This window comes from Podarcis pityusensis (assembly GCF_964106645.2).
Source record: "Podarcis pityusensis genome assembly, chromosome: 1".
Lineage (NCBI taxonomy): Eukaryota > Metazoa > Chordata > Lepidosauria > Squamata > Lacertidae > Podarcis > Podarcis pityusensis.
The window spans coordinates 83,852,045-83,868,559 of record NC_138028.1 but is presented as its reverse complement, the minus strand read 5'-3'; the positions used below and the strand labels follow the sequence as shown (position 1 = coordinate 83,868,559).

General features: G+C 42.5%; 2 protein-coding genes across 2 annotated transcripts; both read right to left on the bottom strand.

Annotated features, from left to right (window-relative positions):
- Window positions 1-165: 165 nt before the first annotated feature.
- On the bottom strand, window positions 166-1,110 carry LOC308463638 (olfactory receptor 5AR1-like; the record flags this gene model as incomplete). Its single annotated transcript, XM_080982236.1, has 1 exon — window positions 166-1,110. The coding sequence occupies one exon, from the start codon at window positions 1,108-1,110 to the stop codon at window positions 166-168; it is 945 nt and encodes a 314-aa protein (XP_080838362.1).
- Window positions 1,111-13,725: 12,615 nt separating this feature from the next.
- On the bottom strand, window positions 13,726-14,664 carry LOC308471391 (olfactory receptor 5AR1-like; the record flags this gene model as incomplete). Its single annotated transcript, XM_080995367.1, has 1 exon — window positions 13,726-14,664. One exon carries the CDS (start codon window positions 14,662-14,664, stop codon window positions 13,726-13,728), a length of 939 nt encoding a protein of 312 aa, XP_080851493.1.
- Window positions 14,665-16,515: the final 1,851 nt, after the last annotated feature.

The window sequence follows — 16,515 nt, the reverse complement described above, 5'->3', positions numbered from 1 at the left end:
ATTGTTAATCGGGGCAGTGTCATAGGAATAGAATCCTATAAGATATGTTGGTCGTCATTTGTTGCCCATAATGATGACGACAGCAACAACAACAACAACAACAACAACCACAACTCTGCAAATAGATTGAAGTAAGATATAGGATTGTATTTATTATTATGAAAATTAATATCTCTGAGAGAACACCTTTCCTCCAACCAGCCTTTTGAAAGCCTCTTTTACCTCCTTGTTTCTCAGACTGTAGATGAGTGGATTCAACATAGGTATCAAAAGGGTGTAAAAGACAGAGATGATTTTGTCTTGCTCTATGGAATATTTTGAATTGGGTCGGACATACATGAAAGCTCCTGTTGCATAGAATATGGTGACAGCTGTAAGGTGGGAGGCACAGGTGGAGAAGGCTTTATGTCTGCCCTCAGCTGAGTTGATCCGAAGGATGGCAATAAGTATGTATGTGTAAGAGATGGAAATGGCTAATATCGTTACCAATACAATTGCTGTTGCGAAGATGAAATGAATAATATCAATGACTGTTGTGTCCGAGCAGGACAGCTTTAGGATCGGGGGCACATCACAGAAGAAGTGGTTGATGATGTTGGAACGACAAAAGGACAAATTAAATATAATGGAAGTCTGGACAATTGCATTCACACAACCTGTTAAATAGGAGCCAGCCACAAGCAGATTACAGAGTTTTCTGGACATGATAGCAGTATACAGCAGTGGGTTGCAGATAGCAATGAAGCGGTCATATGCCATCACACCCAGCAGGCAGCACTCACAGGATACAGCAATGCAAAAGAAGAAAAACTGCAGGGCACAGCCAGTGAAGGAAATAGTTTTGCTTTCTGCCACAAAGGTCATCAGTGTCCTGGGAGCAATGACACTGGAATAACCAATATCCAAGAGTGACAGGTTGCTGAGGAAAAAATACATGGGAGTATGGAGGCGGGAGTCAATCCTGATTAATGTTACCATGCCGATGTTCCCCAGCAGAATCACCAAGTAAATCATTAAGAATAATATGAAGAGAATAAACTGCAGACTCTGATTATCTGTGAATCCCAGCAAAATAAATTCAGTAATTGTGGTGAAGTTTCCTTCTGACATTGTCACAAGTTGTATTCTCCTGTGTAAATAAAAATATGAGAGAAAAGCTGAAATAGTATTAGCTCCACACTAACATTTAAGTGGCAAGGAATGGTGGTGTAGCATGAGTTGCCAGTACCCGGGGCAACATGGGGATGCGGGGGGGGGGGGGGAGAAATGGAAATGGACAGAGTATGCATGCACATTCAGCTGCCTGACAGCATCGGCATCACTCAGAAGATCACAGCCATAGAGATAAGAAAATAAGAGTCATTCCATTGTTGGGAGAGGTCACTTCCTTTTTCACATGGGGAAGCCATTTTCAAGGGAGCCCAGCGATGGAAGTGCACAGCTGTATTGAAGCAGCACAGGGTGATGATATTTTGCACCTCTAACAATTTTGCACCCAGGGCAACTGCCCCTGTGGCCCTCCACACACTATGCCACTGGAGAGGAATGTCAACAAGATGCTTAAGTTTTCCTCCTCCGATCAAAACATCCTAGATATAAGCTTCAGAAACTCCTAATTTTGTCAAAAAGAAGATATGAGCACTCCTGAATTCTTCTCTGGTTCTTGCCCCAAGGGTTCTGTATGTAAATTGGGATTCCTGCAGAAAGTGTATCTTCCCATTAATTTGAGAGGCTGATGTCTCAAAGAATAGTGTTTTGCTCTGGAGTACATAAGGTTTTGCCTGAGCAATGGTTTGGTTTATTATTTTCATCTGGCATGGTTGCCAGATTCAACCCACAGGAAAAAAAATCAGACTGAATTTAAGAGACACACCTCATTATCTAAGCATTGAGAGGAGGGTGTTCTTGCTTCGTTACAGTAACTTCAGCAGTGATCCAACAAACAGGTTTGTGCGCAAATGAAGGACACCAACATACTGCAGAGGAATTCATTTTTATCTTCTGCAGCAACCTCACAACTATAAAATTAGCCATTCTATCAGTAAACCTTACTTTGGGGCTTTAGGAATGACATCTGTCCTCTTCACAGGTCAACATCCTAGCTTGATTTATTCTCAGAGTGTTTGGGATATTTTATTTTTGACAGCCAGATGATATCTATGAACAGCTCAATTCTCTGGGAGCAAAAAATAAAATAAAATAATATGGAATTTATTTTGGCTTAGTTTCATAGAAGTTGGAGAGGTTATGATGCTCCATGAGATCTTTCCTGCAAGTTGTGTGTGATTGTAAAAAGAAATTCAGAAATGGAAATTTAAAAACATCAGATAAGCAGTTTATTTGCTTAATTTTTTTTATCTGGCACTGCAGTTGGGTTCAACCAAAAAGGGGGAAAATGAAATTGAATTTAAGAAACCACTCAGTTACATTATTTTTGCATTCTCTCTTTATCACCTCAGTTCAACAGACATGTTTATGAGCAAATGGAAGACAGCTTTCCTCCTGTGTGGCTGTTAAATGTAATCTTTTTTTACCCTGTATGGGTGGAAGGTGGCTGTGAAGCCCAATGAAAACACTAGAGAAATAAACTTCTTAGCCAATCAATTTGAATCTGCATTTCTGGAGATACGTTTCGATCACAGGTAACATGCAGGAGAGATTTCATGCAGCATCATAATGTGTGTCAACCTACAAACCGAAAGAAATGAACAGGAAGCCCAAAGAAGTTCCAGATAATAAATTTGTTTCCAGAGAAATGCACTGTTGATAAATTTGACTGCTGCTGGTGGAGGGAGAATTGACAAGAACTTTGTGAGTATATCTGGCTAGGAAATGTATTATAAGGAACCTTACTTGTGAAGATGACCAATGTCGATCCTAGAGTCCAGAATAAGGCATGTTCAGAAAAATGCTCATTTTATAGTTGTTTGGGTATCACCTTGAAACCAATTTCCCGAAGGGCATGAATTAAAATACTCTCTGCATAATCACCCGAGGACATACATCCTGGGAATTTCTTTTACTTTCTAATATTCATCTTTAATTAGTTTCTAACAGAAGTTTCCCCTCTCCATTCAGCCCACAATTCAGTAGGAATCTTCACTAGTTACTTTCCTCTATCTTGTTTTAGGGTACTGTCAGTTTGTTGCATATTCCCAAAGCTATTAACAATAACACCAGTTACCAATACCAACAAAGTCATTGGGACCAGCAGGACTGAAAGGGGCTTACAATCTAAAAACCAGAATTTGAAACATTTGAAACAGATTACAGTAACCGGAAGAGGGTTTGCCCTGAAAGCACATGTTAAGATGTGCTTCTTTAGTTTTCACTGAAAGCTGTGAGTGATGAAGACAGATGCATCTCTGTGAGGAGGGGATTCCACAACTTAGGGGCTGCCAAAGAAATTTCTCTCTCCTGGGTCACTGTCACTTGACATTTTTAGGCAGGTGGAACTGCCAATAGAGCCTCCTCTGCTGATTTCAACACCCAAGAAGGTCTGTAGGATGCTGATGTTCAGATATTTGGGGGCTAAAAAGTAACACGAGCCCCTTGAATTGGGCCTGGAAACAAACCAATGTAACTTTTTTTTGAAACAGAGGTTATATGTTATCTCAGTCGAACCCCAGCCAGTAGCCTGGCTTCTGCATTTTGAGCCAAGTCAAGTTTCTAAGTCATCTTCAAGGGCAGCCTCGTATATAGTTCATTGCATTAATCTAATCTAGAAGTCACTAAATATCACCATCAATGGTATCAAAGGCTAAGAAAAGGTCAATAAAAGTGAGCAAGGCAGCTTTCCCCCAGATCCAATTGCAATAAAGGAAATGGATCCTGCACACCTGGAACAAGCAGTGCACTCTATTGTAGTAGTATGGTTTTTAAAAGGATAAGCTCTTAGGCGTGCACAGTTTGCTGAGTAATACTCAAAATGTAAAGTGAGAATCACATGCTTTTGAAAACATGCTCATCACACACTGACGTGAAAGTGAGGATTGGTTGCTGCTCCCTGTTCAATGGCGTTTGAGTGGTCAACATGGGTTGACCCTTATCTGAAATATAAGAGGACCATTGGCACTGTCTGTTGTAGGAAATGTGACATTTATTCAAGTCCAGGCACTGCACCATGTAGATCATTGATTGGCATGATAGCGTTGCCTCATCATATTACTTACCCACTGAAGCTGGTGCCCAGACTCTGATCAAGTATCCACCTCTCTCCATCCCATACCCCAAAATTTCTGAACTATAATTGATGGAAGTCTGAGGATTGTTAATCAGAGCAGTGTCATAGGAATAGCATCCTATATTGTTGGTCACCATTTGTTGCCCATAATGATGATGATGATATGGACTCTGCAATAATGAATGAATTTACAGGATTGGATTTATGAACTTTTGTGAACCTAATGGACTGAGAGTCAGTCATGAATATCCTGTATGCACCTTTTTCGTACCCCATGAGCAAACCATGTGCCCCACGCTTCCCAAGCTTGCTGCTCTGTGGGGTGTGTACCCACATGTCAGAACCAAAGATTCTCATATGCTTGACGTAAGGTTTCTTACCTAACATATTCTCATAGGGAGTACAATCAATAGGTGATGACAGTCTCCTGTTATCGGAATAAAGGAAACACAATAGAGCTTCAGCCCAATATTTCTCAGGGAGACTGGCATCATGCAACAAGGTTTTTAGGCCTTGCAGCAAAGTCTAGTTTGCCCGCTCGCAAAGTCCATTCTCCCATGGAGATCTAGGACTTGAGAGGTCGTGCTGGATTCCCTTCTCAGTCAGGAAAGCCTCAAACTGATGAGAAGTTGTCAGAGCTGCCCTAGGTCCCAGCTCACAAAGGACCAACGCCACTCCGTTGTTATATACAAAAGTCTTTATTGAAGTTCATTTTCGTTTTCACAGCCGCAGCGTGCAGCTCTACGTCTGAAACTCTAGACCGCTGAAGCTCCGTCTGAGTCTCCTCCCCCCAGACACCAGTTTAAGACTCTAGCCTTGCTCCACCTCTTCCTCTGCTCTTTCCTCCTCTGGGTCCGCCTGTCAGTTGGGGTCTCGCCCTTCCTAGACTCTTCTGACGCTGAGTCCCCTGAGTCTTCCCCCTGCCTCCGGCGGGCTTTAGGACCTGGTTCCCAATCCGGGCTTTCTGCTGTCCCGCGCGCCTGTACATTTGAACTTGGCGCGCACGCCCAACCGGCCACCTTCCTCCTGACTGTTACACTGCTCCTGTCACTGCTTCCCCCTTCGGGGAGGCTAGCTGGACCTGACCTTCCCTCCGTTCCCCCACTCTCCGATAGGGGCGTGGTCAGTCCCGACTCCTCTTCTCTCCCTTCGGGAGGCGACGCTGGCCCTGACATATGGGAACCTTCCCCCCCACTACGCTCTGGTGGGGAAGCTGGTCCTGATCTCCAGCTGCTGCTTTTGGAGTCCCCGCTGGCCCCCCTTGCCCTGACCATCGGCACCTCCTTCTGGGAATCTTCTGATTCGCTGGATAAGCTCATGGAATCACTCGGGTCACTGCTATACCCCCCTACGCTGCTCTCCGATTCTTCCCCTTCGCTCTCCATTTCCTCTCTCCCCTGTGCCTCTGTTCCTGAGGCCCTGACAGAAGTGAATTCACCGCCTTGATCAGAAAATAAACAGCCAATGCATTTATTGTGAGCATTCTCTTTTTTTTTTTAAAAAAAAACATTTTTATTAAAGTTTCACAAATTTTAGACAGACACAAAAACACAAACAAACACAACACAAATAACAGGTATAGTTTCAAACCTTATTTTCTTAACATCTTTCCCTGACTTCCCCACACCTCCCCTTCTTGTATTCCAATTCCAATAGTTAGCTCAGCAAGTTCTTGTCCCTAGCTATTACCTTATTATTATTATACTTAATTCATCTTAATTAACCAATTTTAACTTATAGACCTCAATTTAAACAACAATACTCATTCTTTACACCTTTTTCTAAGGTCGACCCAAGTTCCCTTCCACGAATTTCCCAATTTTTATAATAATTGCAAAACAAAATAACAAAAAAAACCCCACAACATATAATTATGCACCCTTTGGATTCCAAAACTCTCACCCCCCCCCTTTCCCGGTTTCGATCCTCAAAAAATGTCCATCAGTCCATCAACTCTCAGCCTGGAGATCTCACGTCCGAGGCCCTCAAATCTCTCTCAGTCCCTCTCTGCCGGTTTTTTTGGTAGTCCTTTATATTAGACATCAGGTCTCGGAGAAGCTCTGTCCCGATAGGGTCTATGCTTCTTCCAACCAGACCTCCATATTCAAAAGTGGAGCCCAAATCTTGTTTCTTGTTGCTTTCAAGTCCAAATATCTCAAATGTCCCAAAAGCTCCAACTTTCGCCTTGATCAGATTTGTAATCCACAGGTCTTCAGATCTCCCCATAGGGAGATCCCTCCATTCTTCATTCTCTAATTCAAACCAAGCTCTCATCATCCAGATCTTGTTTTTCTTGGCATCTATCTTAACAGGCCTCTGGTTCTCCTTTGTCGTCTGCGGCATTTCAGCTCCTCCTTCTCACTCCTCTGAAACAGCACATATCTCTTCCTGTTCAGCTGCATAGGTTTCTTGAGTCACGTCCTTTTTTTTTTTTTTTAAAGCAATTTATTGGGTTTTACAATAAAAATAAACATAATAAACAATATAACATTTGTCTTAACATAGTTTCACATTTTCTTTGGACTTCCTCACATCTCCCGCTCCCACTTTCATCGTTATAACATTTTGTCAGCAATTTATCATCTTATTTAGATTCTTATATCCCTTCTATGTTTCATAATCTTATAATTCTCAAAAGGAGTTAAATTTTCACAGTCTTACTTATTTTCTTAAAAAAACAAAACTTCTAAGTTTAGTGGTGCTCAGTTATTTTAGTCTAGCATCTTATTTAGCATTCGCTCAAATTACAATGTTTTTGTAAATAATTCTTAAATTTCTTCCAATCCTCCTCAATCCTCTCTTCTCCCAGGTCACGAATTCTGCCGGTCATTTCAGCCAGTTCCATGTAGTCTATCAGTTGCATCTGCCATTCTTCCAGTGTGGGTAGATCTTGAGTTTTCCAGTGTTTTGCGAGAAGTATCCTTGCTGCTGTTGTTGCATACATAAAAAATGTCTGGTCCTTCTTTTCCACCCCTTGGCCGACAATACCCAAAAGGAAAGCCTCTGGTTTCTTAGTGAAGGTATATTTAAATACCTTTTTCAATTCATTATAAATCATTTCCCAGAACGCCTTCACTTTAGGGCAAGTCCACCAGAGGTGGAAGAACGTTCCCTCACACTCTTTACATTTCCAACACTTATTATCAGACAGGTGGTAAATTTTTGCAAGTTTGACTGGGGTCATATACCATCTATAAATCATTTTCATTACATTTTCTTTCAAAGCGTTACATGCAGTAAATTTCAATCCATTACTCCACAACCTTTCCCAGTCCTCAAACATGATGTTATACCCAATGTCCTGTGCCCACCTTATCATAGCCGATTTAACCGTTTCATCTTGTGTATTCCATTTCAACAGCAAGTTATACATCCTTGAAAGTACCTTAATCTTAGGTTCTAACAATTCTGTTTCTAGTTTCGATTTCTCCACCTGGAACCCTAGTTTCTTATCATTTTTAAAAACTTCTTTAATCTGAGCGTAGTGTAACCAATCTCGCACTTTGTCTTTCATTTTCTCCAAACTCTGCAATTTCCAATTATCTCCATCCTTTTCTAGTATTTCCCAATATTTTGGCCATTTAGCCTCCATATTGGGTCTTTTTCGGGCCTTAGCTTCCAGAGGTGAAAGCCACCTTGGTGTTTTATTTTCCAACAAGTCTTTATATTTTGTCCAGACATTAAACAGTGATTTTCTGACAATATGATTCTTGAAGGCCTTATTTGCTTTAACCTTGTCATACCATAAATATGCATGCCATCCAAAAGTATTATTAAACCCTTCCAGATCTAACACATCAGTGTCTTCAAGAAGTAGCCAGTCTTTTAGCCAGCAGAACGCTGCGGCTTCATAATACAGCTTTAAGTCTGGCAGGGCAAAGCCCCCTCTTTGTTTTGCGTCAGTTAGTATCTTAAACTTAATTCTGGGCTTTTTGCCCTGCCAGACAAACTTAGAAATATCTCTCTGCCACTTCTGAAAGCACTCCTTTTTGTCCAAAACCTGAAGTGTTTGAAATAAAAACAACATCCTTGGCAATACATTCATCTTGATAGCAGCAATTCGGCCTAACAAAGAAAGTTTCAATTTTGACCAACTGTCTAAGTCTCTCTTAATTTCTGTCCAACATTTTTCATAATTGTCCTTAAATAGACTTAGATTTTTTGCTGTTATGTTTACCCCTAGGTATTTTACTTTCTTAACCACATTAAGTTCCGTCTCATTCTGAAACCGTTCTGACTCTGTATCAGTCAAATTTTTCCCCAAGACCTTAGTTTTCTGTTTATTTAATTTAAACCCAGCCACCCGACCAAAGTCATTAATCAGTTGTAATACTCTTTTCGTACTAGGCTCTGGCTTCTGCAGGGTCAAAACCAGGTCATCTGCAAAGGCTTTTAATTTGTATTGTTTCTGTCCGACCTGAATTCCTTCCACCAACCGATCCCCTCTAATCATGTTCAATAGCACTTCCAGAACCGAAATGAATAACAAAGGGGAGATAGGGCAACCTTGTCGTGTCCCTTTTTCAATTTTGAACTCTTCTGTAACCACATTGTTAACTATCAATTTAGCTTTCTGTTCTGAATATATCGCCTCAATCCCATTCTCAAAACCCCGTCCCACTCCCATCTCTTTTAAATTTCCCATCATAAATTTCCAGGAGATATTGTCAAAGGCCTTCTCCGCATCTATAAAAATTAAAACTGCTTTTGTATTTATATCTGTTTGCAAAAGTTCCAAAATGTCAATAATGTTCCTTGTATTAGCAAACAGATGTCTACCTGGGAGAAAGCCAGCCTGGTCCTTATGAATTACTTCATTTAAAACTTTTTTAAATCTACTTGCCAAAATGTCTGCAAATATTTTGTAATCCACATTTAGAAGGGAGATGGGACGATAGTTCTTAAGTTGTGTCTTTTCAGCTTCCGACTTTGGTATTAATGTGATGAACGCTTCCTTCCACGACTCCGGTGCCCTCTTCCCCTCCATAATTTCATTGCTGACCTCCATCAAAGGTTGTATCAAATAGTCTTTTAATGTCTTATAGTACTTGGAAGTCAGCCCATCTGGCCCTGGAGATTTGCCGAGTTGCATGTTCTGAATGGCTTGTTCAATCTCCTGTCGTGTTATTTTAGAATTCAGGATTGTCCTATTTTCTTGTGACAATTTAGATAGTCCATTTTTTACCAAAAATTGTTTAATCTCGACTTCGTCTTGCGGCCCTTGGGTGTATAGTTTTTTGAAGTATCTCTGGAAACACTTTCTAATGTCCACTGGATTCTGAATGTTTTTTCCATCAACCTCTAAGTTGGTAACCGTATTTAATCTTTGTCTTCTCTTCAACTGCCAAGCTAGCAGTTTTCCACATTTATTCGCCGACTCAAACGTTTTTTGTTTCATTAATTTAACCTTCCATTCAATTTCCTGATTTATCAGTTTAGAATATTGTGTTTGATAAAGTTTAATTTCTCTCAGAGTTGGCTGTGACTTCGGATTCACTCTTAATTTCTTCTCTAATTCTTTTATTTTATCCAAGATCTTATCTTTTTTCTCATTTTGTGTTCTTTTCTTTACTGCATTCTGTTGTATCAAGAATCCCCTCATTACAGCTTTGCTTGCGTCCCAGACGATTCTTTTTTCCACCGTAGTATTCATATTTATCTCAAAGTAATCCTTCAAAACTTTTTGGGCCTTCTTGGTAATTTCCTGATCTCTGAACAAATTGTCATTCATCTTCCATCTAAAGGATCCAGTTGGTAGTAGTGTCATATCCATCTTTACTGCATTATGGTCGGAACAGGTCTTTGGGCAGATTTCCACTTTTCTGACCTTAGGTGCCAGGCCTCTAGAAATCCATATTTGGTCGATTCTTGTCCAGGTCAGTTGGGCTTCAGAAAAGAATGTTCCCTCTCTTCCTAGTGGGTTCTTTGTCCTCCAGATGTCAATCAAATCCATATTGTCTGTCATTTCAAAAAAGGTTTTAGGTAGTCTGCCGTCTTTTGTAACATTTTGACTTTGTGACTTGTCCATGTTAGTTGATACGACCCCATTCATATCTCCCATCATTATGATGTTGTTGTAATCCAGATAGTCCAGCATTGTCTCCCTTGAGTCACGTCCTTGACACATTCAGCAAGTTTGTTTACTTTTAAATTCAAAGTTGTAGCATTTGTAGCCAGGACTTCACTCTGACCTTGCAACTTTCCCAAGAGAAAAAACATTCTATCCAGCTCAGCTTGTATTTTTCCACCTGCAGCCATTGTAATGTCTCAGAACCCCCTCTAGAGGGATTCTAGTTACTTAATATCTATTCTTCTTTACTTTCCACAGTTTAAAGTCAGATTTTAACAAAAATAACCAGCAAAGATAACAAAAACCAAAATTTTTCCTTTCCAACTTTGACAGCTAATTTGACAGCTGTCAAACTCTTTATATCTCCTCAGCAGGCTCTCTCACGGATCACTCCCGGGTCCCGGGGGGTTGCACTTCAGCTCTTAAAATCAGTTCTTATCCTCCAGCAAAGTTAGTTATATTGCCAAATCGTGGAATTAGTAGCTTTTGTCCCGTAAAGAGAAGGATGTTCTCTCAACCTTAGTTGTCAATTCTTGCTTTAATTTGTCTACAGGAGGGGGAGACGGACTTCCTTTTTGCACCTCCCCCGATCGTGCCGAATTCAAAGAAAAAGATTTTTAGTTCCAATTTCTGTACTACTCACGGGTTGTTACTTTTAAAGTCCAAATGTTCAAAGAAAGAAGTCAGCGCTCTCTGGCCATGGCTTGCGGCTTCGCTCCGTAGAAGAAGCGGTCTACTCTCAGCACCACGCCACTCTCCGTCCACCACTCCGAAGCCTTTAAAAAGGCTTCTTCGCGGGTCGGGGAGGGCGCAAATGGTGCCCGCCGAGTCACCAAGTCCACAGGCTTCAGCGCCTGTGGTTTCTGAGGGTCCCCGCGTTGCCGCCGTGGCAAGACCCGTCTTCCACAGAGCCGATTCCCTCCGGAGCTCGGAGGGAATCCGCCATTAACCTTTCGCGCTAACCCGGAAGTCTCCTATTGTGAGCATTCTCCAACCAAGCACAGAACGCCTTGAACTTAGGGAATGCTTCTGACTTCTGCTGGAGCATAAACACATGAATGTACCTGGAAAAAGAATCAATTAAAGCCATGAAGTACCTTGCTCCACCCAAAGAGGGCGCAAGTGGACCAACCAGGTCTGCGTGGACTAGCTGATAGGGTTTGGAAGCCTGTCTGCTAGACACTTTGCCTTTCAGATCAACCTTCACCTTGTTTTCTGCACAAGATACACATTTAATTTGAAACTTACAGGGCTTAATGTTCAAACCCTGAACCAACCCAGGCATCTTGGCCAGTGCCTGCCAAGACATGTGACCAAATTTTCGGTGCGCCTCATGAATACATCCTGCATGAAGAACTTTGTTAGTTTGTGCAACACAACAAGATTCAACATTAGACACATCAACAGCATTGTCATCATAAGTTATCAAGAACAAGCCATCTACAAACTTCGCATGCAAAATGTCCTCTTTGCCCTTCCTGATGGCACAGACGCTCTTCTTGAAGGAAATCTCAAAGCCCTGCCCAGTCAGCTGTGGGACGCTGAGGAAATTGTCTGCAGAATCTGGAACAAAAAGTATTTTGCTGATGGTTGTGTGCAGACTTGCCAGTTTCACTGTCCCGACTCCTGCAACTCTCAACGTCTTTCCATCAGCCTGTTGGATCTCCCCATTTTGAGGCATGAAGGAAATAAACAGGTGACGATCCTTCGTTATGTGCCTTGTCGCTCCAGAATCCACAATAAATCTGCCTTTGACTTTTGGAGAAGCATTGCCAGCAAACAAAGCCTTGTTTTTCACTGGCCTGGGTTTCCCACCCCCCTTCTGCTTCTGGCCACCTGCAGGCTTCTTCTTTTGTTTAGCTCCAGCCTTTGGGCAATATCTCTGAATATGACCTTGGTTTCCACATTTCCAGGACTTCACAGCTGCCAATGCCTTGGCTCCCCCTGGAAGCTGGAATGCTGTCCCACACTGCTCCCCCTGAAGCACACAAGCTGGTTCAGCTGCATTCCTCCTATCATATTCGTTTTGCAAGGTCGCCAAAACTTTTGTAGCAGTGAGGTCCTGCGCAGGAAGAGTTGCCAGCTGGCTTGCCACAGCATGATAGCTCTCATCCAGGGAGACCAGGATAAGGATTGCAAACAGAGATTCAGGCATATTAAAACCTCTATGAGTCAATTCCTTTCTGAGATGCTGCAAATGCAAAACGTGGGCTCCAAGGTCTTCCCCTGGCTCCAAATGCTTCCTGTGCAGCTTTTTGAAGTAAAGCAACACAGACTCAGCCTCTTGTCAGGGATGACAGGCCGGAAGCCCTTCCCACATCTCATGCGAGCTGGCCTTGCCAGCCAGGGTGATTAACTCTTCAGGAGCTACTGAGAGCAAAATCACTCCCATGGCTCTTAAATCTTGTGCCACCCATTCATCTGTCAGAGGCACAGGGGGGTCCTCAGAAACTCAGAAACAGTGTGCCACAGACCAAGCCTTCTCATCTGGCCCTCACAGTACCTTGCCCAGGTCTGATAATTGTGGTCATTAAGCTTTGGGCACAGAGCCCCAACGGAGGCTTGTAAAAGATCCATCCCAGCTCTTTACTTCAGCCGTGAGCCTTATTCCCTTCAAGGGCTCCTTATCTTTAGCACGTCGTAAATCAGACGTAGCTTGCTTCCACGGCACAGAAAAGCCTCGCTTTTCCATATACCTCTGTTGCTATTGCTGCCAGAATCTCAGCAGGCATCAGCAGTCTTACTCTCCTGTAAGTGCCGTGAATCTGGGCCCGAAACCTATTGTTGGGATACTGCCAGAGAGACGGAGGCATCAGGCAGGCCCCCAGTTGTCTCCGGACGATCACCGGTCTCCTGTGGAACAGCATCAGTCAATTAGCGACACGAGCCTCAGAGACATTCCAAGACCCATGCACACCCTTTGAGCAGAGTCTCCGTAATGAAAGATGCAGACAGGAGAGCATATTTACAGCTTTATTCAATGTAGTTCAGAACAAAGGAAAAACATGATGGCTTGCCTCTGTGTCCAGGAAAAACAACCAGAATACAAAAGCTATGTACAACAGAAGTTCCCAGGAGACAGTGCTTGGAGTAAACAGGCATGTAATACACAACAATCATGCCTGACCCTTTTAAGGTGAAATGGAACTATATCCTAACAGTTAACAGGAATTTTGGATTATATCTGGCTAGGAAATGTATTATAAGAAACCTTGCTTCTGAAGATGATCAGTGTCGATCCTAGAACCCTAGAATAAGGGATGTAGAGAGAAATGCTCATTTTATAGTTGTTTTGCCACCACCTAGTGACCAAATTCCTCAAAGGCATAAATTAAAATACTCTGTGTGACATCTCAGCATAATCACCTGAGGACATACAGCCTGGGAATTTCTTTTACTTTCTACTATTCATCTTTAATTAGTTTCTAACAGAAGTTGCCCCTCTCCATTCAGCTCACAATTCAGTAGGAATTTACCTAGAGACCACCTTTCCTCCAACCAGCCTTTTGAAAGCCTCTTTTACCTCCTTGTTTCTCAGACTGTAGATGAGTGGATTCAGCATAGGTATTGCAAGGGTGTAAAAGACAGAGATGATTTTGTCTTGCTCCACTGAATACTTTGAACTGGGCCTTAAGTACATGAAAGCTCCTGTTGCATAGAATATGGTGACAGCCGTAAGGTGGGAGGCACAGGTGGAGAAGGCTTTATGTCTGCCCTCAGCTGACCTGATCCGAAGGATGGCAATAAGTATGTATGTGTAAGAGATGGAAATGGCCAATATAGTTACCAATATAAGTGCTGCTGAGAAGGCGAAATGAAAAATATCAATGACTGTTGTGTCCGAGCAGGACAGCTTTAGGATCGGGGGCTCATCACAGAAGAAGTGGTTGATGATGTTGGAACGACAAAAGGACAAATTAAATATAAGGGAAGTGTGGACCACTGCATTCACACAACCTGTTACATAGGAACCAGCCACAAGCAAATAACAGAGCTTCCTGGACATGAGAGCAGTATACAACAGTGGGTTGCAGATAGCTATGAAGCGGTCATATGCCATCACACCCAGCAGGCAGCACTCACAGGATACAGCAATGCAGAAGAAGAAAAACTGCAGGGCACAGCCAGTGAAGGAAATGGTTTTGCTTTCTGCTAAGAAGGTCATCAGTGTCCTGGGAGCAATTACAGTGGAATAACCAATATCCAAAAGTGACAGGCTGCAGAGGAAAAAATACATGGGAGTGTGGAGCCTGGAGTCAACCCTGATTAATGTTACCATGCCAATGTTCCCCACCAGGGTCAACAAGTAAATAAGTAAGAACAATATGAAGAGAATAAACTGCAGACTCTTGTTATCTGTGAATCCAAGCAAAACAAATTCAATAATTGTGGTGAAGTTTCCTTCTGACATTGTCACAAGTTGTATTCTCCTGTGTAAATAGAAATATGAGAAAAAAATTGAAATAGTATTAGCTCCACAACCAAAAGTAGTTTCAGGAGACCCTACATTTAAGTGGCAAGGAACAGTGATGTAGCATGGGTTGCCAGTACCTGTGGCCACATAGGGAAGGGGGGTGCGGAGAAAGGGAAATGGATAGAGTATGCATGCACATTAACTGCCTAACAGCATCTGTGTCCCCCAGGAGATCACAGCCACAGAGATAAGAAAAGAAGAGTCATTCCATTGTCTGGAGAGGTCACTTCCTTTTTCACATGGGGAAGCCATTTTCTTTTTTTCTTTTATTAATTTTATAATACATAAAAAGGGGGACCCACAAGATCCGCGTAACTATCGACCTATCAGCCTGCTGGACATATCATACAAGGTCTACTCTAGATTCTTGCTAGAGAAATTAATCGAGTGGGCAGAAGAAACAAAGCTATTCCACCCGGAACAGGCTGGCTTCCGTAAAGGTCACAGCACATCTGGCCAATGTCTTGTTCTATTTACCCTGATTGATAAATACCTAAACAGGTTCAACTGCAAACTACACGCGGCTTTTGTGGACCTGACCTCCGCCTTTGACTCCATCCCCAGAGATAGGCTATGGCAGAAGCTTAGTTACACTAACATAGATAAGAGACTCCTCCACCTTCTTATGGAAATTCATAATGACATATCGGCCAGAGTAAAATTCGGCCCTCTGGGAGCTCTATCTGATCCTTTCCCTCTGAATAAAGGGGTCAAACAGGGCTGCCTCTTGGCCCCTTTTCTATTCAATTTCTACATCAATGACAGCGTTACAACCATGAAGGCCCTAAATCAATCTGCCCCCTCTTTACAACAGCTCAAGATCCCCATATTACTCTATGCGGACGACATGGTGATACTGTCTTTAACCAAGCAGGGCTTAAACAACATGCTCAGAGGGCTCATGACATATTGTGACACCAACTCCCTCAAAATCAATTTCGCCAAAACCAAAATTCTTACTTTTGGCATGAAAACTCGGAAGCCTTTCTGGAATTTTGAGGGCCACTCTATTGAATATTGTTCAGCATTCAAATATTTGGGTATCACTTTTCAGCATGGGCTTAGCTGGTCAGCTCACCTAAATATGACCATCCTGGCTGCCCGTAGAACCATCAAAGCTTTGGAGAAATTCTTCTATGCAAAAGGCGGCCAGTTGGTTCCACCAATCAGAAAAGCATTTATCAGCAAAGTCCTCCCGATGTTACTGTATGGGGTTGAAATCTGGGGGTGGAATTTAAAAACACTACAACGGCTGGAGATTCTGCAAAACTCTTTTGCACGAAAGATACTGGGCCTCCCCAAGGGCTCAGTTGCTGCACAGTTAAGAACAGAACTGGGCCTCCCCTCCATTGTTGCGAGAGCCCACATTAGAATCATTAGTTTTTATTGTAAATTAATCAATGCCCCAGGTTCCCTACTAGCTAGGCAAGCCTTTTTAACTTGTTCTCATACCAACAAATGGTCCAAGGCCATGGAGACTATTACTGCACGCTACTCCCTCCCAGATCTCGACACGCTGTCATCTTGGGACCAACATAAAATCCGGGCCTGGATTCTTACAAGAGACGAGGCCATGGACCGGGCACAGTCCACTACAGCTCGCCTCTCCATGTGGCTCCCTAAAGTGAAAGTGGTAAGATCACTTGCCAACTACTTGATAGACCTGACGGAGCCCAATTTGAGAAGAGCGTTTACTATGGCCCGTTTCCATTCTATACCCACGGCCTTCCTGCAGGGGATTTACTCTAAGACCCCTATTACTCAGCGTTTATGTCCATGCACAATGAA